This window comes from Mastacembelus armatus, chromosome 6 (genome assembly GCF_900324485.2).
Source record: "Mastacembelus armatus chromosome 6, fMasArm1.2, whole genome shotgun sequence".
NCBI lineage: Eukaryota > Metazoa > Chordata > Actinopteri > Synbranchiformes > Mastacembelidae > Mastacembelus > Mastacembelus armatus.
Genome location: NC_046638.1, coordinates 1,615,369 through 1,642,583, shown reverse-complemented (window position 1 = coordinate 1,642,583; position 27,215 = coordinate 1,615,369). Strand labels below are relative to the sequence as shown.

The following is a 27,215-nucleotide window of genomic DNA, read 5'->3' as shown; positions in this document are numbered from 1 at the left end:
GGAAACGCAGTATAAATAGTACTGACTGATATACCGTATTGTCATCATTACTATGATTCATCACTGTTTTGCTGACAACAGCTGAACCACAGTGATACTGTGATGCTATAATGCTGAGTACGCTGAAAGGTAACTACCTATTAAAGCAGAAAGACATGGGAACCAAACAGCTAAAGAGACATATAGTCATGTAGTCGTGACTTTCAAAACACTTTCAAACTGTGTCTGAATTCACTTTTTTACTTTATGCTGCACTGAATTGACTCAGTTTGAGTCCTTCTGTGTTTAATTAACAAAAAAAACACGCCCTAGTGTCCCACACTGCACCGTAGTAACTACTGTTACGATCCACAGAAGAAGAATGAAAGTATTTTGATAGTTGGTTTAATTGTTTCAAGCAAAACTTGTGGAAAAGTTGAGAGATGACCTGCTGCTTTTGTCTTTATTGTAGATTTATTATTTTTGATGTGCTATATTTGATCTTTTAGCCAAGCAGAACAGAATCTTTCACTATTTCAGAAACTAAATGATGAATTCTAAAAATAATCAGCTCAATAATTGATAATTAGCCGCAGTTTTTAAGACTTTGAGACCAAAGCTGAAATGCAGTCACATTACGTCCGTGTCCTGGCACCGAGCAGGTCCCCCACACTGTGTGTGTGTGTGTGTGTGTGTGTGTGTGTGTGTGTGTGTGTGTGTGTGTGTGTGTGTGTGTGTGTGTGTGTGTGTGTGTGTGTGTGTGTGTGTGTGTGTGTGTGTGTGTGTGTGTGTGTGTGTGTGTGTTTACAGACCCACTCTGCCCTCTGTCCATTAATCTGAGACGTCTGACAGAAATGTCTCACTTTCTTTCGGCTCATGTTTTCTCACTGGAGCCTCATCCTGACAGCTGAAAGTGCTGCAGGCAATGAAGAGAAGTGGTCACAACACACACACACACACACACACTGGTATTTTTGCGATCCGCTGTCGTGGGGTCCATGCTGTTGCCCAAATAAGCTGTTAGCTGTCCTCTATAAAGTTATCACCTCCTGCAGGGAGTGGAAGGAACCCAGATTAAAGCCTTGAAGCATAAACAAACTAATGTGCATCTCACACACACACACACACACACCTGTGAAAGCTCTGTCACCTGCTCTCATTGTTGCCCCCCGACAAAGAGCAGCAGGTCGGATGCTTCACAGTCAGAGCTGGAAGAGAAAAAGCCGTTAAACGTCTGGTCTCGTCACATCAATCGAGTCTCCTGTAACTTAGAAATATGTCTTCACAGGGAACCTCAGCAGGTTTCCCACCAGCTGTAACTGCTCTAACAAACATGCTGGTTTGTTTGTTTGTTTAGAGTCTGCTATATATATATATATATATATATATATATATATATATATATATATATATATATATATATATATATATATATATATATATATATATATATATATATATATATATATACAGTGGGTACGGAAAGTATTCAGACCCCTTTAAATTTTTCACTCTTTGTGTCATTGCAGCCATTTGCCAAAATCAAAAAAGTTCATTTTATTTCTCATTAATGTACACTCAGCACCCCATCTTGACAGAAAAAAACAGAAATGTAGAAATTTTTGCAAATTTATTAAAAAAGAAAAACTGAAATATCACATGGTCATAAGTATTCAGACCCTTTGCAGTGACACTCATATTTAACTCACATGCTGTCCATTTCTTCTGATCCTCCTTGAGATGGTTCTGCTCCTTCACTGGAGTCCAGCTGTGTTTAATTAAACTGATTGGACTTGATTAGGAAAGGCACACACCTGTCTATATAAGACCTTACAGCTCACAGTGCATGTCAGAGCAAATGAGAATCATGAGGTCGAAGGAACTGCCCAAGGAGCTCAGAGACAGAATTGTGGCAAGGCACAGATCTGGCCAAGGTTACAAAAGAATTTCTGCAGCACTCAAGGTTCCTAAGAGCACAGTGGCCCCCATAATCCTCAAATGGAAAAAGTTTGGGACGACCAGAACTCTTCCTAGACCTGGCCGTCCAGCCAAACTGAGCAATCGTGGGAGAAGAGCCTTGGTGAGAGAGGTAAAGAAGAACCCAAAGATCACTGTGGCTGAGCTCCAGAGATGCAGTAGGGAGATGGGAGAAAGTTCCACAAAGTCCACTATCACTGCAGCCCTCCACCAGTCGGGGCTTTATGGCAGAGGGGCCCGACGGAAGCCTCTCCTCAGTGCAAGACACATGAAAGCCTGCATAGAGTTTGCCAAAAAACACATGAAGGACTCCCAGACCATGAGAAATAAGATTCTCTGGTCTGATGAGACCAAGATTGAACTTTTTGGCATTAATTCTAAGTGGTATGTGTGGAGAAAACCAGGCACTGCTCATCACCTGCCCAATACAATCCCTACAGTGAAACATGGTGGTGGGAGCATCATGTTGTGGGGGTGTTTTTCAGCTGCAGGGACAGGACGACTGGTTGCAATTGAAGGAAAGATGAATGTGGCCAAGTACAGAGATATCCTGGAAGAAAACCTCTTCCAGAGTGCTCAGGACCTCAGACTGGGCCGAAGGTTCACTTTTGAACAGGACAATGACCCTAAGCACACAGTTAAAATAACAAAGGAGTGGCTTCGGAACAACTCTGTGACCGTTCTTGACTGGCCCAGCCAGAGCCCTGACCTAAACCCAATTGAGCATCTCTGGAGAGACCTGAAAATGGCTGTCCACCAACGTTCACCATCCAACCTGACAGAACTGGAGAGGATCTGCAAGGAAGAATGGCAGAGGATCCCCAAATCCAGGTGTGAAAAACTTGTTGCATCATTCCCAAGAAGACTCATGGCTGTACTAGCTCAAAAGGTGCTTCTACTCAATACTGAGCACAGGGTCTGAATACTTATGACCATGTGATATTTCAGTTTTTCTTTTTTAATAAATTTGCAAAAATTTCTACATTTCTGTTTTTTTCTGTCAAGATGGGGTGCTGAGTGTACATTAATGAGAAATAAAATGAACTTTTTTGATTTTGGCAAATGGCTGCAATGACACAAAGAGTGAAAAATTTAAAGGGGTCTGAATACTTTCCGTACCCACTGTGTGTATATATATATATATATATATATATATATATATATATATATATATATATACACACACACCCATACACTTGTCATTTATTAGAAACATCAGCAATTTGAATGTTTTATAAATTACCTTTTTAAATGCAGCATCAATGAAATGAACAGTGCTGCTTTGACTTTCTGCCTAACGTGGTTGATGTGAAGGGATTTCAAACTCTGGATCAATCACCTCTAATGTGTGGTCAACACCTCGACAACTGATCTGGGTTAGTGTTGGATCTGAACTAGCAGGGAAAGGCTGTTTAAATGATGAAGGACGCAGTGTTTCTACTAACCGTGATGCTGGTGTTGGTGTGATGTTGGTGTTTCTCAGTGGAAAGATGAAATGTTCATGACCAGGAGACCCTAATGATGAGGAAGGCTCTTCTTGGTTATTGCACTGTGGTCCATCACTTAATATGTTGATGTGGGAACTGGTCACTGGCACAAAACAGCCTGTAGGACTGTAGACCCAGTTTATTTTGTCTCCTACATGTCTGTTGTCACTTTGACAGGTTCCTGTTTGATTTGTTTGGAGTCGAGGATGATGATCGACAGCTCTGATGTCAAATCATATCTAGTGATCTATGTGTTTGGTAACATCTGTTCAGTCCACTCCTGGTCCACACTTTGTCCATCCATCAGAGACCATGTAGGATTTTTTTGTTTATTTTTGTGGTTTTTACGTTTGTGAACCACCGCTGACTGTGTTGGCGTCCTCATCCTCATCCAGAGTCTCGTAATGGCAGATTGACTTGACAAGAAATCAATGATGAAACTGCCGGAAAACTCTCTAAAGGCATAAATCTGGATTTTCTGGAGGCTGAAGAAATTTAAACTAATGAGCCTTCACAAAGCGTCTCCGCCTCCTACAGGGCCGTCAGAAGCTCTAAAGGAGCAGCTTGTTTTACTAAATGATTCTTAGGACAGTAACTATTCAGACCTCCTCACTGGCTTTTCCTGTTTCATTAAGAACCTGTGGGTGGTCGTACTTGGCATGACGTCTTTTGAAGAACTGCAACTTGCAGAACGAGGCCCTGAGGGAGAAAATCATTTGTCCACCTGGATGTTTTTCCAAAACAGCAGAAGTGTCTGCTTATAAACCCGTCCTCCCCCAGATAAATCCTTCTGCTGGCGGCTTTTCACAGTGAACCTTCTTTCCTGGTTGTCGCCACTTATTTCATGGGCTGGATGCATTTGTTGGAGAGGAGCCATTACTGCTGCAGTCACCTGAAAGGAGATGGTGCAAACGGGCTGTGAAATTCAGCCTGAAGGCTCCAGACCAGGAGATGAGTTTGTAGTTGCAGAATGACATAACAACAGAGGCTTCACCTTAACTGTGCAGTGTCCCAAATGCTTGTGTACTCATATCATCAGTGTTTTTCTCTGGTATGTGTATGTTAGTGGCTGGACCTCGAAAAAAAAACCTTCCTGGGAGCTGCAGACCAGACCTGAGGAACCGACCTCACAGAGCTGCTTCATCTGACTCTGACATTCCTCTGAAAACCTGTCCAGCGTCATGCAAACCAACAATGCTCCTGAAATCTCTTCTGAGCCATGGTTTTTATATCCTCAATGTTTTTACAGCTGATGAGCCTACGGTAACATTTGGAGATTGCAGCTCTGGCCTTGAACAGGAGCTGCCTCATTTCTGATAAACAGCCTGTGACATTTTCTCCCAGTTCGATAGGAGCCGAGTCATTTTAAATGTGAATGGTCTCAACCTGCTGCTTTTCATATCTTCGTTGTCCCGTGGTTAAAGGTGTACCGCGGCGTCTCCATTTAGACACAGAATGGGCGAGGAAACCCACACGAGGGGCTGTCAGCGGGAGATAAGTCTCTGCTCACTTTGTGCTGCTCCGACTTTCAGAATGTATTTGTTGCCGGCAGAGTTGCAACAAATGGAAGAATAATGGTTTAATTTTCCCCCGACGCCGCCGTCCTCCTGGTGCCTCATACATATGCAGCTTCTGAGCAGCAGCTTCTGGTGATTGTGTTGCTCATGAAAACTTAAAACCCTCATACAACACAATGTGCCCGCTGTGGTTCACTGGGCAGAAATTGCCAGGACTCTTGACATTTATGGGAACGATTTTTTTTTTTTTTATTTATTTTTTTCCAGCCCGACTGCTCTGCTGAGAATTGAAGCTCTGTGAAAAGTGTTGTTATAGGAAAAATATTTATTTCTCCAAATGAGACGTTGAAAAATAGTTATAGCGTAGCTGTGATGAGATGAATAGGAAGACATTAAATGGACTCTGGGTGTTGAGGTGTTTGACTTCCACGTTCTCATCCACATGACAGGTTTGACTGACGTTTCACGCTTTTACCAACAGATCCCAAATAACTAATCAGACTGAGTCTGGACTGTGTTTGTACGAAGCAGAGTTCAGTGTGTGCAAGCAGCTGCAGCATGAGCCTCAGTTTTCACCCTGTGCTTCAAAGGTCCAAAGCAAAGCACATCAACATTTACTGACACCTGGAGAGTTTTAACCTGCATGTTTGTTTCTGGTTTAACTTCAGACACTGAGACATCACAGTGAACTACACATTTTTGACCGTCAGATATGCAGAGGTCATTGACGTCAGCAACAAAAGGCTTTATTCATTTGTCTGCTAAGGTTTGATTGATTTAGTTCTTTGTCCTCTGCATCCTGATACACTGCCCCCACTGGTCAGGGGGTTTTACTGCATCTCACGGACGTGTCGGTGATGGAGGATGCTCTCAACCGGTGTGTGACCATCAGAAGCTCACAGACATATGTACAGTATATTTATTTTACTGCAGTCCCTACATGCCACCATGCAACAGTAACTTGTGTTATGGAAATGAAGTGCAGCTAATGGAAATCAATGGAAAACCAACCTAACCCTGAGCTCATAACTTTGAAAAGTGTCGGCAGTGAAGAAAAATAAACACGGTTTGTGGTTAACGAGCTAAAATCCTGGATGTGGTTCCTTTTTTTAAAGGGATTTCCATGAGTGTCAAAAGATGTTTGAGCTTCTTTTCCAGACAGATTCGTCTTCCTGTGTTGTTTGGGGAGCTCAGCTTCCTAATGAAAGGCATTTGTTTGATAATGAGACTTTCTGTCACAGTTTAACAATGAGTCTAATCTTGTACTTTTGTTCTGTTCCTCATCCATCCTGCCTTCCTCTCATCTTCTTCTTTCTCTCCATCTGTTTCTAATTGATTACACCCTCCTGCAACATCTTGTCTTGTCATTTCTCCTCCTCAACTCTGTGCGTTCCATCATTTTTCTCCTCCATCATCTCGTCTCTCTCTCTCTCAGGTGAACAAGCAGCAGCTGCAGGCGGTGAAGGAGCGTTTTCTGGCCTTTCTCAACGGGGAAACTCAGATAGTGGCGGACGAAGCTTTCTGCAACGCTGTGAGGAGCTATTACGAGGCAAGTTGGCTTTGTCTCTGCTCTACAGTGCTCCTGTGAAAACTCGGACATGTTTTTATCTTTAGAAATCTGAGGGGCTCTCAGGTGTCCCCCCAGATTCAGAGCAGGTAGAGTTATGGTTTTATAAAACCTAATACTGAAGAATGATCTGCACTTTTATTGAAACAACATAAACCGGAGCAGGTTGGTGAGAGTTGAAAGTGTTTTTGTGTCCCAGTTTTTCTTTAGTCTTGAATGTGCACAGACGTAAACACAGCACACTAACACTCTGTTAGAGTCACCTCATCTTCATCAGCTCTGTGGAGATTTAGTCACAGTTTGTCTTGTCAGCAGACAAAAGGGGGGAAAAGGCAGATGATTATTTTTCATTGACACTTTTCAAAGCTCGGGGCTTTGCTGTGCTTCAGGCTCTTCTGTGTCCAGCTCTGGTCCTGGCTTCGTCCTCCACACCTCTGCTGACAAAGTGGTTGTTGAGCTCTCATGGCACAAAGTAATTAAATTTTTCTCCAGCGTCAGACTGAAGCAGATTAGAAGATCGATCCAGTAGCTGTTTTCTCTTTGTGAGGGAGGTTTTCTTTCATTAGGAGTTTTAAGTTACTTTCTGAGACATTTTCCCTCCTCCTCCAAAGACGCCTGGTGTTACTGCAGCTAAAGAGGGGCCACTAGGATCAGCAGATCAGGTTTCACACAGATTTTATGATTTAATATAGATTTTCTTTGCTTCGTACGTCGCTGTTGGATTCTCTCGCCTCATCTTTGTCTCCTCCTCTCTGCTGAACTCGTCATCTGCCATGAAATAGAGATCCCACTGGCCACGTGCCACTTGTCTTTTTCATTTCCAGCAAAACTAAGATGAGCAGATTCAGGGAAACTGACAGGCTGAATGACTGAAGCTCGTCCTCCTTTGTCCCCGTGATGTTTGGGAACGTTACTGTATTTTCCTGGAGTCAGGGCATCAGTAACAGCTGCCAACCCATAATGACAACAGCCATTTGTGCTGTTCTTCAATTATCATGTAAAGCCATGGCAGATGTCGCACCTGAGGACGTTCCCAGTGTAATACTGCCCGTCATGGCCAAGAAACACGAGAAACGCGATCCTGCTCCAGCTCTGCGTCCTTCCTGGTAAACATGTTGCAGAAAGAATGTGGCAGCAGATGCAAAGTTTGCAGTAACGTTGGGTATCAACCCTTCAAACTGGACAATATCTTAAGTGAACAGATGAAACGTCTAAATATAAATCAAGGCCACCTGTTACTCATCAGGTAGAGACGAGACTTTATTTGTTTTGTTCCTGTTCTGCTTGTTCAGTCCTTTTAGAAACTGTCACACTGGGCTGTTCGGTCCCAGTCAAAGGTGAGATGAAGGAAAAGTCCGATCAGCTCAGTGACTCCTCAGTGATTTCATCTTCTCTCTGTGTCTGTGAAGCGAGGCAGTGCTTTATTGGCTCTTCCCTGTATCGACCTGCTCTGACCACTTCAGCATATCCTCAGCTTTTCATTTGTGCGTGAGGCTCAGGGGAGAAATAGAAAATGAAATCCTCATCCATCAGTCGTCCCTCTGAGAGGTGAGGTGGGCTTAATTACCTAAATTATTACCTTAATTGTCTTACGCTTCCCAGTGTGGAGCCATGATGTGGCAGATCATGGAAACAGAGGAGGTGATTTATTTTAACGTCGCTCGCTGGGAGGAAACTTTAACAGCTGTAGTGTTTCTTGTGGAAATGTAACACGCTTCACGCCTGTTGGTGATGACACCACCAGGGCTTTTCCTTCCTTCTGTCTCTGGGTTCTGGTCTCATTTGGCCCGTCTGGAAGCACGACGTCACATTTACAGTCTGAGATAGTCAGTTTATTAGGAACGCCGAGCTCACAATGAGTCGGTCTAATCAACAGTCCTGCAGTAAATCCTCCTTCATGGAGGAGATGGGAGACCACAAACTGGTTTTGGCGTCTTTAATGTGACAAGTTTCTAGAGTCTGAACGTTCACTGTACACTGTGTCATTAACTGAATATTTAATTTTATTGCCCATTAACATTAGCTATAAATTCAGTGTTTTTTAAAAATGCAGCTGCATGAAAGTACATTTGAATACTCACTCTGTATTAAGTTTCAAGTCTGTGCAATTTGATTTACATGGAAATTAAATGAAAGCAGTCGGCCGCCTGGAAGAGAGCCAGTTCATCTAAAAACTGATGGATGGTTTGGCATATGAGGATATTACTCATCGCTGCTGTACAGTAAACACGTAGGATTCTGGTTTAATCTGTCGAGGCTCAAATAGCGATTTGTCTTTTAAATTTCAAACCGCACTGCAATTATGATTTATTATACAATTATGTATAAATTCCTTATCTTTGGGACAATTCAACAAACAAGGAGCCGTAGCTGTGACCAACACATTATAAATAGAAACTGCTGATGTATGAATTGATATTACATTAACATGATACGAATGTCAGCAACAACAAAAAAATCCCACAAACAAAAATATATGCAGTTATGCATTCGAACATTTCAGTCAGACGTGTCTTTGTTTCTTACAGTGCAGGTTAGTAGTGTTGTCCACTGAGGTTACAGCATAACCTTCGCGTGCCAAGTTAATAATCTCTCTGCCGACTCCCTTAAGTGTCACGTGACCAGATTGGGTCGTGACATTAATGAAAATGCACTTAACTGTCCATCCCTGATCTCTGTTGGTCTCTGCTGTATTGTAGAAATTACAACACCGTCACTGACGTTTTGTTGAAAACGGATCGGTTCAGTCAGATAGTGGTAGGTTATGTTTTTTGAAGGAGTCATTTAGTGCTGGAGCTGCAGGTGTGTGACCTGTAATTTGGTGTGTTAAAGCAGGTGGAGCTCAGTTCTTCAGATCTGACCTTTCTGCAGCCCAGCAGGTGATTCTCCTTCGTCCTCTGACCCCAGACCTGCTGCTGGTGCTTCTCAGTATAATATTGCTCTCAACACAGACTGGTCTGCCATCGCCAAGCTTGCGCTGGCTAAGGTCAAAGGTCAGCTGGATCACCGCGTCAGCTGTTATTTGGAAATTGATTGGGATTTGCTGAAATAATGGATAAAACAAACTGATGAAATAGCTTTTGTCTCTGCTAAGACTGAATATCAGGTGACAGCATAAAGACAATAACACAGGACCACACCTGAATGTGTGATCGGCCACATGTTTGTGTTTACCTACCAAACAAACACACCTGGCATTTACAGAGAGGCAGTGAACACATCGGGAGCTCCGTCATTGTGCCTTCAGGCTGTTGGATGCATGTATTCCTCAGTGTGTGAGTGGGAGGCCTGTATCTGTCAGCGCCTGTTTGCTTTGATACTAGTTTCACATGGAAGCCTGCTAATGCAGCATGAAAGTGGATTTAGCCTCAGCTGAGGAGGAGTGTGGAAGCACTAGAAGTGTTTATGCAGGCAGTTTGTCTTTCTCCTATTAGAAAATACACTGCTGGGTTTCTTCTTCCATTCAACTTTAGTCTTTTGCTGAGGATGCACAGCTTTCCAAAATCTCTATGGGCTTTTATGTTTATGTTGCCTCAGCTTGTACTTGAGGTACTTGCCTCAGCAGTACTTGAGGTACTTGAGGTACTTGAGGTACTTGAGGTACTTGAGGTACTTGAGGTACTTGAGGTACTTGAGGTACTTGAGGTACTGGCTTTGGGCAGCAGCTCACCCCCAACCTGGACTGTTTTTGTGTGTCTTATTTATAAAGGAGTAGTATTGGAGGTACTTGTACTTTGGTGGCGTATTTGCAGTAGGCAGATATTGTTCTTTTTACTGCTCCACATCTGTCTGACAGCTGCAGTTACTTTGCCAATCCCCTCCCTGTGCAGGTAAAACTCCCAGCACATCAGATCTTGTAGAATATGATGCTCTGCTGCAGATGAAGTTCTCCACAGTGTATAAAATACTTCAAACTGGTCCGGTCTTAAACAACTACTACAGTAAAGTTCAACATGTACATTAATGCAGCAGGAATATTCATCCAGCAACATCAGATATAACAGTAAAACACTGGCAAGGACCAGTTTACTGCACAACGAGTACTTTTACTTTGATACTTTCAGTACATTTTGCTGATAATACTCTGACTTAAATAGGATTTGAATGCAGTACTCCTACTTGTAGTGAAGTGTTTTCTCTGTGTGGTAATGCTAGTACCTCTACTTCTTCAGCCCTGATTAAAAGCGTTGTTGCCTCATGGAGGTGTAAATGTTATTGATTCAAAATCAATAATAGTTTAGACCCACAACAAACCTTTTTCAGTCGGTGTAACTCACCACCCTCTGTATCCACCTTCTCACAAATATTATCGTATCAATTGTGTATCAGTAATTTTCTAATTATCTCTTTGGAAAATGTGTGATGATAGTTTTGATATATCATCCACTATTAGCGAGCAGTGATTTTTATCTCCTTCAGTGTAGGTGCGTGTTTATTCAGCGGTAATAATTACATCGGCTATTACCTGCTGCTTTTCTGAGAACTCACTGGTCCTCTTGTAATTTAAATCCAGTCTGGAGCGACGTCCTTGGATTTTAAAGCAGATCTAATGAGCTTACATTCTATCATCAGCTCAGTGTGAAGTTTTGTAATGTTGTCTACATTTCTTGCAGCATCGTATTCTCTTCGACCCCCCCCCCCCCCCCCCCCCCCCCTGCAGAAATGCAGACTGTGAGAGTTAATAGTGCTAATATTTGTGCAGATATGTGACATGAATTAACCTCGAATCCTTACTGAGAATGTCGTTAGTCCTGTTGATGCAGAGCATATAATATAAAATAACTACGTGGGCATTATATGACATAAATACAATGAGTGTAAAAATAAACATGCAGGTGCTGGATGCTAATTAAAGACAGGAGTGATATTTTCTCTCTTCTCACAAATGGATACATTTTTCCATGTTAGGACACTAAACCACTAACGAACATCATCATCATCATCATCATCATCAAAGTTATGTGTAATTTCCGCTTTTTGACCCTGTTGCTCCTCAGTGCTACTGTTCATATTTAATGAATCAACATGGTTTTTCAGCCTCTTTTCATACCATGTCATTATTTTTAAATTTAGACTGGTCTTTATTCCTTCACTATAGCAACAGACGAAAAGTGGTTTTCCTTTCTTTCATCCTGCTCTTACGTGGAGTTGACTTTATAATTTGCAGATATTTGCCTCAGGTACATGATCATTGTACATGATCAGTGTTCAGACAGTTTTTCTATCAGTTCAGATTCAAACTGGGTTTGTAGAGAGGGGACTTCGATCCTTATTTGGAACGTGCATCGAGACCAGAAGGAATTTGTAAGGATTAAAAAATTTAGCAGCAGCTTTAGGATGGACAGGTACGAATGAAAACTAATCAAATATAAGACACAGCATGTTACATCATTAAGTCCTAGGCCTTTGTCCTGGACAGGTTTTCCTTCTTTCATACCAAACAGAAGAACAACAGGCTTTACACCAATGGATGCATTTCGAACTGTCAGCTGTCCAGTTACTTCCCATCAAACTTTCCTTTCTCTTCCTTTCTGCATCACACATGGTCTGGCTGGTCATTCAGCTGAAAGGCTGTGACCTTTCCCTCTGGATTTGTTATAAGTTTAGGTTTGATCTTGTGGGCCAGGATGGACAAAATGGTTTGCAGGGGACTTAAGGAGAAGGGCTTGACCTTTTTTCTTTATTGATGGTTATTGTAAAATATAGTTTACTATTTTTAAACATCTTAGACTAACAATCTGCTGGTGTTGTTTCTTTCCCTTGGCCTGGTCCCTGTACTTTTGGTGTATAAGCCAGGTCTGCTCTGAAACCCCACACTGTGGTCACCTGTGTGATCCGACATAAAGCAGGAGGATCAATCGGAACATTTCTTGTCAAACCAGAACCAGGTACTCCTGACAAATCAGAGCTTTCACCTCAAACAGTTGACAGCTAATGGTTATGGCTCTGATACTGCTCTGTGGTCCTTTAGTTCCCCCCACACACTGATGACTTTCCTAACTCCACCACTTCATGGTTCATCTGTGACATTTGCAATTTGCAAGGAAAAATGAGGCTGGTGTTAAAAAGATTCTGCAGCTCCGCTCGAGGCAGAGGAGAAGTCTACGCCAGTTCGTTCAGTCTGCTCATCATCAGGGTTTTATTGAACATGAAGTAATTGGTTTTTAGAATAAACTCTATCAGATCAGTTCAGCTGGTAGATGATCTGTTACAGGCTCGGCACAAATTGTCACAGGGCCTCGATAAAACTGCCAGTGTGGGAGTTTTGTGTCGAGGTTTCTGTCAGTCAAAATGCACAAAACTCAGCTCCCACACTTCTGTTAAAAAGACGAGACTACGAAGTCTGAATGTGTTCCTGTTAATTTAAAATCTGTCCACTGACTTCAGGCTGCAAAAAGATAAAACAGGTGTGCAGGACAACTCGCACTGTAACAGCCTTTGGCTTTACTTTGTAGCGATGCAGTTCCTGGTTCTATTTCTCTTAGTGATCTTGTGTTTTACCTGCAGCTACAGTCAAAACAAAGTGTTTAGTTTTCTGAGCTTCATTTCCATAATCAGCACAACCCAGAATCGTGTTTAAACTGATTTTATTTGATTTTTTTTATCAAAGTGTCAGGATTCAGAGTCAGTTCATGTTGACTTTCCTTTGGAGATGTCCAGCTGTCAGCGTTGCTCTGGGACAAGAGCTGTCATGAACAGTTGCCTTTACTGGATTAACATATTGATCATAATCAGCTGTATCTCATACTGGACTGAAATAATGTTGTAGCTTAAAATTGTCGGTATTTTCTGGACTTCAGCATCTTTCTGTTCTAGTTCTTGATCAGTGATATAGCAATGAAACTTCTCTATTCTCTGTTTTACTTGTGGAGTACCACAGGGATCAGTTCTCGATCCTTTTCCATTTCTATCGACATGGAGATGATTTTCAGGTCTGTTTCTCCTTTTACTTAAATATGACTCTAACACTGAGCAAACAGCAGGTCTGCCTGAATTGTGAAAAACTGGACATTTCAGATCTTTACTCTGCTCCAGATATCAGAGTGTACCTGAATGTAGCTTGTTTAGCTCACAGCAGAGATGGTTCAACTTCTGCTTTGTGGTCAGTGAAACTTACTATACAGTTACTCTGAATTTAGATGTTTGTTATGTCTATATATGAAGTGTATATATGAGGCTGTCTCTCTAACTGGTTGAGTTGAAGGAGGTGAAGGTGACATTTTAATATCAAGCTGAAAGGTGTTTTATGCATGAAGGAACAATATCAGCATTGATGGCCCCTTGATGGTGGAGCACTTAAAAGAAAGCTTGAATAATGTTGTGACAGAGTCAGATTAAAAGCGTACATCAACCAAGCAGTCTGGCTGGTGCAGAGACACTTTCTTGCCATAATGATAAAGCGATGATCAGAAATAGAAGCATTTTGTTGTCAGTTGTGTTCAGAGTTGAAATTTTGTGTTGATGTTCTCGTCACGGCGGCAGCAAACTCTTTATTTTTAAGAAACATTTGCTTGTTACCTCTAGAGATGTTGGTTGATTCTGTTTGTAACAAAGATTTCCCTTCTCTTTTTATTAGACCAGTTAATTATACTTCGCTGTTTACATGACAACCAACTATCCATCCTTTCACATTTCAACATGAGTTGCAATTATAGCCTTTCCCCCCCCCCCACATTCTAGTTTGTATGAAAGCTCTGACAGTCGATTTGAGATTAATAATGAATAAAAACATGACAAATAAATATAGTCTGTTCACATCAACCCTGTCATTCAGGGCCATCAAACCCAGCTGTAGAATTTAACCCTTGGAGGTCCCTTCATTTTGTGCTCCATTTGTGTCCCTACTGATAACTTTGTTCCATAACTTTAACTCTTTAAATGCCAGTTTCTGTGACAATACTGTAATTTTTATAGGGAAATGCTCATAAAAACAGAAATATTTCCAATATACTGAATGCAAAGTGGATTTTTTAATGGACTAATGCCTTATTTAAGTTTACTTTGAGCAAGAACAAGATTTATTTCAAAACATGAACAAGATTATTATTACTAGAACATTTTTAGAATCGTATTGTCATCAATAATTCTGTCTTCATCAGCTGGTGAAGCCAAAATGGACTCACCTTCCTCCATAATCTCCATCAGGTTGAGGGCTCAGGCCTTGTACCTGAGGCTGCGTCTGCTGCTCATCTTCACAGTCAGACTGAAATAAGCCCCAAATCAAACAATATCTTATGACCAGCATCTTTAATTATTTAAACTTGCTAAGAAAAAATGTTTCTCTCATTTTGGCATGAAGGGCTGCTCTAAATACTACAATACCCATGAGCCTCAGCTAACATTGGCATGAAAAAGGTGTGAATCAGATCAGCAGCAAATCCAAGAACACTGTGTTTCTGATTCTGTGGACAAAATATGCTGCCATGGTTTTTAAAATGACCCTATCGATTGAATGATACTTTTGGAGATATAATCAACTTTCCCGTTTTCATTTACTGTGTCTGCACCTGTGCAGGAATTAGTTGCTGTAGCAGGTGAGTTGAAACATTTTGGGTAAATCATCAGACAAAATCTCCAACTGTCCTCTGGCTGCATCTTCTCCTGTGTGCACATGAGCTTTGTGTCACTGCAGCCTCTAGGATCTTCTGTGTGACTTCTCCCTTCATATCCAACACTATTGTTCTGACTGGTGTTCCAGCTGGACCTGGTTCAGTTCTGTTTTAAACTTGTTGCTGTTGAAGTCGGTCAGACTGGTCTTCTTTCTCCAGGACACTCGGCCGACTGCAAACAGTCTTTAATCTCCTGACACACAGCCCGGCGCTGAGCCGGGCTGTAAATAATTTAGTGAGATTTTAAAGCCCCAATTAATTCAAGCAGCAGGGAGGGAGGAAGTCTCCTGCTGGTTAATTCTTTGGTAATAATGGCTGACATTTGTGTCACCAGACAAAATAGAGGAAGCCTATAGAGTCAAGAGCAGCAGAGACGGGGCTGCTCAGACTGAGGACCAGGACCAGGTCTCAAACCTGGTCTTTTTACAGACATGATGGTTCAGCCTGAACCCAACCTGAGTCTTAAAGAAGGCTGTGGTTTTCTTTTATTCATTGTCCTCACAATAAAATCTGATATGCAGCCGTTTGCAAATTATAAAAATAGTTTTTCTACTGTCAATGTGATGGATCGTTGTCCAAAATATTGAAAACAATCTGTGTAAACTCAGAGCTCAGATAACGTGGCACTGACTGTAAGACAAATATCCCAAATACAGGTTTTTCTTCTGTGTGTGTTTATTTAAAACTGCATTAGGTTTCTAGTCCCCTGCCCCCACAGGTGGCAAATAAAACACCTGACTGAACGCACTAACACGCTGAATAAAAAAAACTGTACACACAAACTGTTATCAGGGATTGTAGTCGATTTAAAAATAAATGAATAAAAAATAAGGATCATGTACAGCATCAGGTAGGGGGAGTCATCGATCCAGGCTCATCTGGACGGGGGGTCAGAACCTCCCACAGCCACCAAGAAGAGAGTGACCTTTACAGAGATGCACACACAGACCACTTCCCCTTTTCAAACCAATGAGTCATGATGCACTTTTCTTACTGTCACCAAATCCCAGGCTGTTTCTGCGCTGTGAAGCTGCACTGTTGTCCAAAACCGAGGAAAAAGAAAATATCACTGAGCCACTGAGCAAAACAGATGCACTGAAAACTTCACTACCTAAACTCAGCTGCACCAGAGTCACCTCTTCAGTAGGAACCAGAGCTTGGAGTGTTGTTTCATGGGGTTTGTTTTCAGTAGGACCAGTTAAAGTGTGTGTGTGTGTGTGTTGCTACCAGTCCAACAGGATCGTTTTTCCCTGTAATGAAACATCAGAGCAGACAGAAAACAGTAATCATGCTGACATGGAGAAATAATCTGTGCTGGTTAATGAGCCGCTGGCTTCACCATTAGTCCGTCTTCATGCCAGTCACCATTATTAAATGATTCCCATTTAACCATCTGCTCATTGCTGCACCGTTCACATCAAGACAGGCCGATGAGGCTGCAGCATGTTCTTCTCTCTGGTCTGTCTGCTAAATGTCATGTTTTCTGCTTTGATCGAAATAGAAAATGTCTGATTATATCACCAGAATGAAAAGCAGCAGGGAGAAGAGCCAGCAACAAACTAATTGTTATGGTGGAAACATGCTGTTGAACGTTCAATAGATCACAAGCTGCTTCCTCTTTGACTTTTGTTAAATATTTTGGATACAAGCACTCAGGATTTAATTTCCAAAGAGGTTTTTAAATAAGTAACATTTGTTTCAAATGTGATAAAGTTGTCTGGATTTGGGGAAAGGACGTTGTGGAGCAGAGACAGTAAAAAATGTGCGTGTTGTTTTTGTCACTGAAGGGGCCGTTAACTTAATGAACATCAAGTTAAAGAGTTTTTACTGCTGTGATTACAGGATTGTTGTCTCCTGCTTAGTAACAGGACACACACAGTGAAAGCACTGTTCTATTTCTGGAAGTGTTTGTGTGTGTCATTATTTGATTTATTCAAGGTGTTGTCCAGAAGAAGGACTGCAGTCCTCAAACAGAACGTTGTCTTTCTGAAAAACTATCAGATATAGTCGCTAACACTTAATTTACAGGCGTCTGTCTCGGCCGCCTGACTTTTCGTTTTGGATTAAGAGCTGAACGGAAAATTAAACAGACAGGAACAGATCTTCCTGTCCCACCTGGATGGCTGGATAAACCTGAAACCAGCCAGTCACTTAGCAGCCTCATTACGTAGTCGGGGCTTAATCCGCACCAGAAGCTCAAACATCTCTGCCCTTGTTTGAGCTGGGATCGGTTGAAACGCTGAGCTTTGTGGTGTTGGGCCTTCCTGCGTCCTGTTTAATGACTTTTTGTCCTGTGCAGTTTGTGCTGAGTGATGCAGGGAGGCAGATTAGCTGCTCTTAGCAGGCGCCTCTGGTGGCAGCTGCATCTGTCACCTCCCACTTCATCCACTTAACGTTTGCCCATTTCCATTTATCACCGTAAAGAGGAAGCCCTTCTGCGTCGTGGTTTCAAATCTCACTGCTGATTTCTTTGGCACCGAAACGTTTGTTTTCTCTGGTGCTTCTCTTTTATCTCCTAGTTGACTCTGCGGAGAACAGGACTGACTCTCCTGTTCCACGTCGTCACACCTGAAGCTCGGTTCCTCCATCTCTGCAGGTCTGTCGCTGTCATGAAGCGACATCAGGGAACAGAAGTTGCAGAGTATCAGCATCTAAACATCCTTTTTCATGTGACAAGGTTTTTTTTACAGTCTCTATCAGAAATGAAATGAAAGCAGTTACTGCAGAAAATCTGATCATGTTATGTGTTTAAACAGGTGAAATCTCAGCTGTAAGTTAAGGCCTGATCCACAGGTGTGTGTCACAGGATAGTGCCCGTTTGAGGAGGGATCTGTTTTCACTGTTGCTCCGACACTAGAGTCCAAAAAAACTGCCACGACTGTTGTGACTGTGTGTAAAAGGGAAGAGGGGAGTTGGGGCTTAAACAACAGTTAACTCACATTTGACTCACAAAAACAAGAATCTGTGGCCATAAATCCAAACGTAATGAAACCCAGACGAGCACATTTCCACCTGTTGTCGTTTAGGAAGGAGCAAAGTTACTGGTTTGCGTTTGTGACGTCCGCTGATCATGCCTGTATTACCAAAGTGTCTGTGTTTGACTACCGTGTGAATATTTTAGGTCAGCTTACTGTTACCTGAGCTGTTTAACATCAGCTGCTGGTGTTTAACTGTGTTTGTCATGGAGCTGAGAGAAAACTACAGAACCAGTTCACTGTTGGTTTGAGAATTATTTATTAGATTCTGTTAAATAATTAAGAGCTTGAACATAAAGTGTCAGATAAAACGTTTATGTGCGTAAATAAATCTATTTAAAAAAATGTTATTATATAATTAGTATTTAATCAGACAGGAATCAGTTCTGGGCGCTAACGGAGAATAAATGAGATGGAGGGAAAAGCTTGTTTATATGTGCAGACGCTGCCAGTGTCTCTGCCCCTGGAGAAGTTATCCATTATGTGTAATTGCACAAACTCTCTGCAGACTGGGGCCCACATTAAAACCTGTGTTTTCATCCCACTGGCTCTCATAAATCTGAAATGATTGCACGAACGTGTAGCTGCTCACTGTAGCTCCCAGGACGTCTTACCTGCTGCATCAATTCTACTAGTTTACAACTTCAATGAAGTTCTGCTTTTATCGTTTAATCACTTTTCCTCTATACGTTTAACTTAAATCAGACACAGAGGAACCAAGTGGCTGAAAGGATTCAGTGTTTTTCCATCTTTAAAACTTGTTTTTCTTCTCGCTGCTTTCTTTACCTGCAGATTGGTGGTTTTCGTCCGTCACGGGGAATTTACAGTGACTCACATTCGTTTCCTAGAAATGTTCCCTAATCTAAAAACGACCGGCGTCTGGTTTCTATGGAGCCACCTGTGTTTTGACAGAAGTGGAAAAGATCCACATCAATGCCGAGTTTAATTAACAACATTTAGCACTTCATCCTATTGCATGTGCACATGATATAATTTATTCTCAGGTTTATGTTCATTTAGGGCACAAGATGCTGTTCAGGTATTTGTAGATGTGCACGTTGATCCTGAGCAGCTAGAACACTACAATAACCGTTAGAACAGGAGAATCAATCATGCTTTGACACTTCTATATACTGTTTTAATGGTTTTCAAAGTTTTTCACATGAGGGTGTTTCAGGTTTCTGATATAGATTTCTTTGCCTCATTTCCTCATTTGTATGCACATCTGAAGTATTTTGGGTTCACATTTTAGTACTTTGTTCTCTCGTTTCTCCAATTTGTGCTAATGATTTAGTAAAATTCGATAAAACCTGTGTGACCCCTCCAGAGAAGCTGAAGAAGTAAAATGTTTTTCCCCAACTGTAATGATTCAGTCCATTTTGGTGTTTGTGCCTGTCCTCAGCCGCTGCTCCCTAAAGCTCCGTCTCCTTTAAATGAATCATTTTGTCACTGATGTTGTGGCGTTTGGCGTCTCGGAGCGACTCGCAGGAAGAGGTGAAGCAGCCAGCTGAGAGACTCTCTAATGCCCCATCGAGCTGCTTCTTCACCTCTTATTCCTCTGTGAGACTCGGTGGATGAGGAGCTTCTGCTGAAAGTCGAAAAGGAGAATCAGCTGCGGGTTTAACATTAGACTCTGAGTTACTGTGATTCCAGCCGTTCAGCAGTCAGTGTTCAAGCCTGAGCTCATTTATTCCAACCACCGTTACTGTTTAAAGCAGTTTGTGTCTCTTACATCTCAAATTAAGATGATCAGCTCCTCTTTTATGGTCCTGTTTATCTCTAACGCTTCGTTTGCCTGGAGCTGCTCTGCATCACTTTTATGATGGTATCTATCCTGAGCTCTTATCTGTCCGCTGGTTTGTGTTTGTGGAGGAAACATGATAATCTGAGGAGCTTTCTCCTGACGGAGTCGACTTGAACATGTAGATGTCGTTTAGAATATCTTGATCGATTAGTAAGGCTGTGAGTATTGATCATTCTCCCCGTCTGTTCTCGGGCAGGGCTTCCTGAAGAGCGAGCGAGTTACCCGGATGGTTCAGAGCGGCGGCTGCTCGGCCAACGACTTCCGCGAGGTCTTCAAGAAGAACATCGAGCGGCGCGTTCGGAGCCTCCCGGAGATCAACGGCCTGAGCAAAGAGACGGTGCTGAGCTCCTGGATCGCCAAGTATGACGCCATCTACAGGGGGGATGAGGACATGCGGCGCCAGCCACAGCGGGCGCACCTGAGCGCCGTGTCAGAGCTCATCCTCAGCAAGGAGCAGCTGTACGAGATGTTCCAGCAGATCCTCGGCATCCGCAAGTTTGAGCATCAGCTTCTGTACAACGCCTGTCAGGTGAGTGGTTAACAGCTTCACACACACCAGCACTAACACGCTGTGTATTCCTGTTTGAACACTCCGCTTCAGGCCTGAAGCACATTGGGATGGTGATCAGAGCTGAGGTCGCCCTAACCACACTGACTCTGAGAGGAAGCATCTCTGATTAGCGTCAAATCCTGGTGGGACCCAGGGCCTTTCTGTGTCACAGTCCAAACCCATGCAGGTTCTGTTGGTCGGTGACTCTAAATCAATGTGAGTGTGTGTCAGCCTGTGATTGGCTGCTGCTCTGTCCAGGTGGACCGACCTCTCACCCTCTGGAATAGGAAAAAGCGGTGGAAGTTGGTTCAAACTTTCAGTTTGCTGTAAAACTTTTTGATAGTTTCTTCGACTTTTTTTTGGACAAGTGGAAACTCACTGGCTGCAGACAAGCCCCAGATGCAAAAATGTTCACATCAAAATCTGTTTGCATGTGTTGGGACTAGTCCTGGTTCCTATAGGGTCCATATGGAGTTTCCTAAAGTGATTTACAGTAAGTTTCACTCAGCTCAGTGTAAGTTTGAGAAGAAAAAAAACAAACCTGATTCCTGCAGCTGCAACAACAAACCTGAACCTCTGACTGATTTAGTTGTCGGTTGAGTCGTGTTGTGGTTAATGTTCAGTGACAAATCTGCTGAGAAATATCAACAAACAGCGGCTTCAGAAACTGTTCTTCACTTTTCTTCACGTCGTCATATTGTAGATTTAATTTGAATTTGAAATTTTAAATGGGTGGAATTACAGAAACATCCACAGGATCTGCTGTGGCTGCAAATTGTTGCTTTAATTGTCCTTGAGCTGTGTCAACAGTTTAATTGTGGTTTACGTCTCTATTAGAACATATTCGCTGATGAGCAGTTTGATCCGAACGTCACTCAAATCCTTTTCTCACTTCGTGTATTTTTCATTTTCTCCCCTCATAAACCCAAAAAAACTCCAACCAGCAGCTTTCAGGTCTGACCTCTCCGACCTTTAGCCCGCTGCTGTCTCATTATTGGACCTGACATTTCTTTCGTTTTTACACTTCTGATTACGAATAAATTTAATATGAACGTGGGGAATTTTGAGATTTCTTTTTAGGGCAAACAGCCTAATTAGCAGCAGACGCTGCAGAGCCTCATCCGTGAGTCTCGGTGTCTCCACAAACTGCTGCTCGGTAATTAGACGGTCACCGGCTCTGCACAGTGAACGCCATGTGGTCTGGAGCAGCAGCAGTAGATGGATGCAGGTAATTGTAGCTGCAGAGCTGCTCTACCTGTTTCCACTGTGTTATGGAGGAAAATGGTACCGAGTGACGTAAATCTCTCTCTAGAAACCACACGCACATACAGGGCCGTGGTTTGTTTATCAGGATCAGTGGTTTGCTCTGATCTCTCGGTGTGGACACGAGATGCTGTGGGCGGCAGCTGTGAAGTGCTGCCCGACCAAGAATCAAATCCATAATTGATTTGTTTCACATTATTTGGGCAAAGGAAACTACCCATGATTCAGCTCGGCTGGGTTTTTCTGTCAGAAGCGGTGAACACTAATCCAACACAAACGTCTGACGTCTTGTTAATGAGAGAACTTGTTACTCAAAGCGTTTTGTGTGTTTCATGTGGATCTTTCCTAAGACCAGGTTTAGCATTATGAATATGTTAATTGCTAACAGGTTAGGGTAAAGTATAACTAGCCGTGTCACTGTGTGTGGGTTAGTTGTTGAATTTGCTGCTTTCAGTCCTTCAACCTTTAGATCATGTCTGATATTATGAGGTTAGACCTAAATCCGTTCTGCGTTTTGCTGCTAGAGAAGCTGCTGCAGGTTCACGTCTCTGTGGGAAGACGTGACTTTAAAAACTTTAATCATCTGGGAAGCAGATTTTTATTTTGAGCTTCATCGAGCCAGAAACTACAGATTCAAACCTGAACCCCGTCAGTCCGAAGGACTCATCGGCTGTTGATCTAAATAGTGAATGTTACTGGAAGATTCATGTCTGAATCAGTTTGTTGATCAAATGTCAAGATCACTGCAGGGAGCCTGTTGAACTCTGACCCCCCTGACAGTCAGGTCTCATTAATCCCACTCAGCCTGTGTGCTCGGTCTTCAGGTCTGACTGGTTCAGAGTCCGTCTCCTGACCTGCAGGGACCTCGGCCGTCTTCAATCTGCTGCTACGTAAAGGTCAAATTTAAAGGTCAGACGCTGAAAATGAATAATCGGCGTGTTCGGTCGGCAGTTTGAGAACAACGCAGAATAAAACGGACCTTTCAGCTCCACATTTGTTCCGTTTCTCCACATTAACACGTGTTCATGGTACCATGGGATCTTTTAGTGGTTTTTGTAGGAAAGAGTCTGTGTATCATCTCTGTCTGCCTGTGCAGTCCTCTCTTTGTGTGTGCTGGTTCTGTTAGATCTGAACCAGACATTTAGAACAACTTCAGCTTTATTACCGTAAATTGGTTCTGCAACCGGCACTGGACAGTACGACCAGTGGTGGATCATGGATGGATGAAGTTCAGGTCTGATTATTTGAGCCTTTTGATGGCGACTGGGCACAGAAAGAACCTAAAGTCTTTGTGATCAGGTTCCTTATGGAGAAGGTGATCAGAACATATCTGTCAAAGTGTGGCAGTCATTTTGACTGAGCAGCTGCCCAGAGGCAGAGGAGGAAATTAGGTTTTCCAGCTCCAGACTCCTGAGAGGATGCAACAGGGACCAGAGGAGAACTGAGAACTCAGGGAAGCTGAACACCAGATGGGCAGATGTTTGTTTTTTAAATCAACCCAGACAAGTGAAGCCAATGAAAACGATCTGCATGGTTTGTTTTACCCCCAGAGAGAAGAGAAGAAATCAGGTTCTTTATTCAGTTTGAGTGAGCAGACCAGTTTAAAGACCAGTCTCTGCAAACCTGCAGAAGAACCTGTGCATCAGGAATCCTCAGCGATTCTCTGCTGATTATTTCCTTCTCGGTAACTGGCTGCAAACATAAATAGCCTCCATTTACAGATCACTTCACGGCCCATTGAGACGCCGTCCTCGGCCGTATACCAACCAGGATGTGTCTGTTGCCAGGACAGATTCTATTATTGTCCCGCTTCATTAGAGCCCAGTGTGGAAAGAAGAAGAAAGGCTGAAGGAGCAGACGAGAGGGGAGAAATTAAAAGCAACCAGAGCTAATTCCATTTTTAAACTCTCTGCCGTGTCTCCAGGGTTTCATTGAAATCTGCCAGCAACAGCTCTTCACTTTTTTAGACGGTGTCAGTGATTTTTCTCCCTGGAACCAACTCGACATGAACATTAATCCTGGATCACAGAGGGACTTTTGGACTAAACACACCTCAGTGCTGCTGGATACATCCATGATTCACCTCTGACCTCTGAGGACTTTTAAATATACCGCTGGGTAGCTGACGTTAACTACCTTATATACTTCTGATTTGAAGTACTTTATATACCGCTGGGTAGCTGACGTTAACTACCTTATATACTTCTGATTTGAAGTACTTTATATACCGCTGGGTAGCTGACGTTAACTACCTTATATACTTCTGATTTGAAGTACTTTATATACCGCTGGGTAGCTGACGTCAACTACCTTATATACTTCTGATTTGAAGTACTTTATATACCGCTGGGTAGCTGACGTCAGCTACCTTATATACTTCTGATTTGAAGTACTTTATATACCGCTGGGTAGCTGACGTCAACTACCTTATATACTTCTGATTTGAAGTACTTTATATACCGCTGGGTAGCTGACGTCAACTACCTTATATACTTCTGATTTGAAGTACTTTATATACCGCTGGGTAGCTGACGTCAACTACCTTATATACTTCTGATTTGAAGTACTTTATATACCGCTGGGTAGCTGACGTCAACTACCTTATATACTTCTGATTTGAAGTACTTTATATACCGCTGGGTAGCTGACGTCAACTACCTTATATACTTCTGATTTGAAGTACTTTATATACCGCTGGGTAGCTGACGTCAACTACCTTATATACTTCTGATTTGAAGTACTTTATATACCGCTGGGTAGCTGACGTCAACTACCTTATATACTTCTGATTTGAAGTACTTTATATACCGCTGGGTAGCTGACGTCAACTACCTTATATACTTCTGATTTGAAGTACTTTATATACCGCTGGGTAGCTGACGTCAACTACCTTATATACTTCTGATTTGAAGTACTTTATATACCGCTGGGTAGCTGACGTCAACTACCTTATATACTTCTGATTTGAAGTACTTTATATACCGCTGGGTAGCTGACGTCAACTACCTTATATACTTCTGATTTGAAGTACTTTATATACCGCTGGGTAGCTGACGTCAACTACCTTATATACTTCTGATTTGAAGTACTTTATATACCGCTGGGTAGCTGACGTCAACTACCTTATATACTTCTGATTTGAAGTACTTTATATACCGCTGGGTAGCTGACGTCAACTACCTTATATACTTCTGATTTGAAGTACTTTATATACCGCTGGGTAGCTGACGTCAACTACCTTATATACTTCTTATTTGAAGTACTTTCCATACTGCTGAGCAGCTAAATGGAAGTAACGTCCTAAAATCTGTGTTTGCACTGACAGTGTCTGTTGAATTCTTGCCGTCTGTTGGATTTGGGGACTTGTTAAAAACCAAACTAGTTGTGAAATATTTATTGTGATGATAATGACTCATGACTAACAGCTCATTCCCTAAAAGCACCACTGCTCCTGAATAGATGGAGTAATAAAATCAGGCTATTAGAATTCAGCAGCTCCTGCTATATTCACAACAATCTGTTTGCAGAGAAGAAGAATACGTCTGTTTTCGATGGATTACAGCTGCGATTGTCGAGAGTTTGATGTTTGTGTGACCACGTCAACGTCACGTTCACACTGATGGTAAAAAGCTGTTTTTGTGTTGTCTGTGTGAGGCTGAACGTTGATACCAGAGCTCCCAGTGTGGTGGATCCTGAGCCTCCTCTTCAGCTGAGAACATGGAGGAGAGAGGGTGTACCTTTCTCTTTCTGTCTGGGGAAAAAATAAAATAGATAAAAATAGATCAGAGGGAGGAGGAGAGAGGGGCCCAGCTGTTCAGATCAGCTGGTCCCTGAGGATAAACAGCAGTGACAGTCCACCACACCTGTGCGTTTGTTTACTGATGTGCTGCCAAAGTCTCCAAAAACATTTCATAGTGATTTCAGAGGATTTACATTCTCCACTGTTACAGGAACGTCACCTCTGGATTCTCTCGTCGTCAGACGTTCTTTACAAATTGAATCATAATTTGTGTTTTCATTGTGTTAGTGCCTGTTTTTGCAGGTCTCCTCCTGTTCACACCGAATCTGACCAGAGTTTTCTCAGTTTTTCATTGATGCCTCTCACAAAGTGAATTCATCCTGTGCCTCCACCTCCACTTTGCACTTTGCAGACAAGCAGCTGAAAATAAATAAAACTCCTGTTCTTTTAGAATCAGACTTTATATAAATATACAAGAAAAGCCTCCAGTGTGAAATGACGAGGTCTGTTTGTCTCCACTCCAGTGGTCTGAGTGTGTGCTGCCCGTTTCACTCATACGTATGTGTGGATGCATAATTAGAGCACAGAAGTGTGTGTGTGTGTGTGTGTGTGTGTGTGTGTGTGTGTGTGTGTGTGTGTGTGTGTGTGTGTGTGTGTGTGTGTGTGTGTGTGTGTGTGTGTGTGTGTGTGTGTGTGTGTGTGTGTGTGTGTGTGTGTGTGTGTGTGTGTGTGTGTGTGTGTGTGTATATATTAGTCTGATGGTGAACCACAGGGCAGATGTTTAATTAAAGTGCAGAGACGTGATGACAGTGTAAATAAATGTAATGTAATTTATCCCATTGTCACATTAACCTTTTGCTGCAGTGAAGCTAAAGGTGTTTATTTTGTTTTCTGCTGTTCATTGTTAAATTTCTGACACTAAAAGTCCAAATTGCTCTTGAATTCTCAAGAGCAAGTTTATTATCAGAGCATTTATACTAACCTCTGGTTCCCCCAACTGGAGATACTGGTTTTTACTGGTTGGACCCAGATCCTCCTCTTCAGTCTGTCTCTGAGAGTTTGCATGTCGTCCAAAGCAAAGTGCAGGTTGTGAACGCAGCCTTTTCAGCCCAGCCCAGTCGTCTCTGGTGTTTTAGCTTCTTCTTCTCCTTCCTGGGTGTTTTAACCAAAAACCGGGGGCCAATCAGCTGTGGACGGGATCCATCGATTTCTGTTTCGGCTCCGTCTGGGTGTCGGCTCTGATTATGGGTAAGAGCCAGGTAGATGACGCTCTAATAAATGAGCAGCAGCTCCAGGCCAGTGTGAGACAGTGGCCTCTTTAGTTCTGTCTGCAAACCTGCTTTCTGCCCTCGAGCTGCTTTCTTTTTCTTCTTTGCTGCTTTATTTCCCTGTCTCATCCTTTTGAACTGAAGCTCCATGTCTTCTGATCTCTCCATCTTTTGATTCTTGCTGCGACTGTAACTTTAGTTTTTAATCTGTGTCTGATGATTCGTCTGAGGACAGTTTGTAAGACAACAGCTCTTCAACATGAGAGGCCTTTTGCTTTGGTGGGAAACAATATTGCTTAAATAAAAATGCGAAGTATTTGCCTCAATACTTTCTGTGGATATCAGATTTGTTATTTTTATGTGAATGAAATAAGTCCCAGAGTCCTTTGCTGCAGGAACCATCCAGTCAGACGTCTGTTACTTCACGGCTAATGTCACTGGTCTTTTGTGACTTTTCCGTAACCCCTTTTTGTTATGATG

General features: G+C 42.4%; 1 protein-coding gene across 3 annotated transcripts in view; it reads left to right on the top strand.

Annotated features, from left to right (window-relative positions):
- The window catches only part of cadps2 (Ca++-dependent secretion activator 2), a 125,181-nt gene that overhangs the window by 19,950 nt on the left and 78,016 nt on the right, over positions 1-27,215 (top strand). For all 3 annotated transcript variants that reach the window (XM_026312359.1, XM_026312357.1, XM_026312358.1), the window contains exons 2-3: positions 6,396-6,509; positions 20,112-20,444. In XM_026312359.1, the coding sequence (XP_026168144.1) occupies positions 6,396-6,509; positions 20,112-20,444 (447 nt within the window). The remainder of the gene's footprint in view (positions 1-6,395; positions 6,510-20,111; positions 20,445-27,215) is intronic.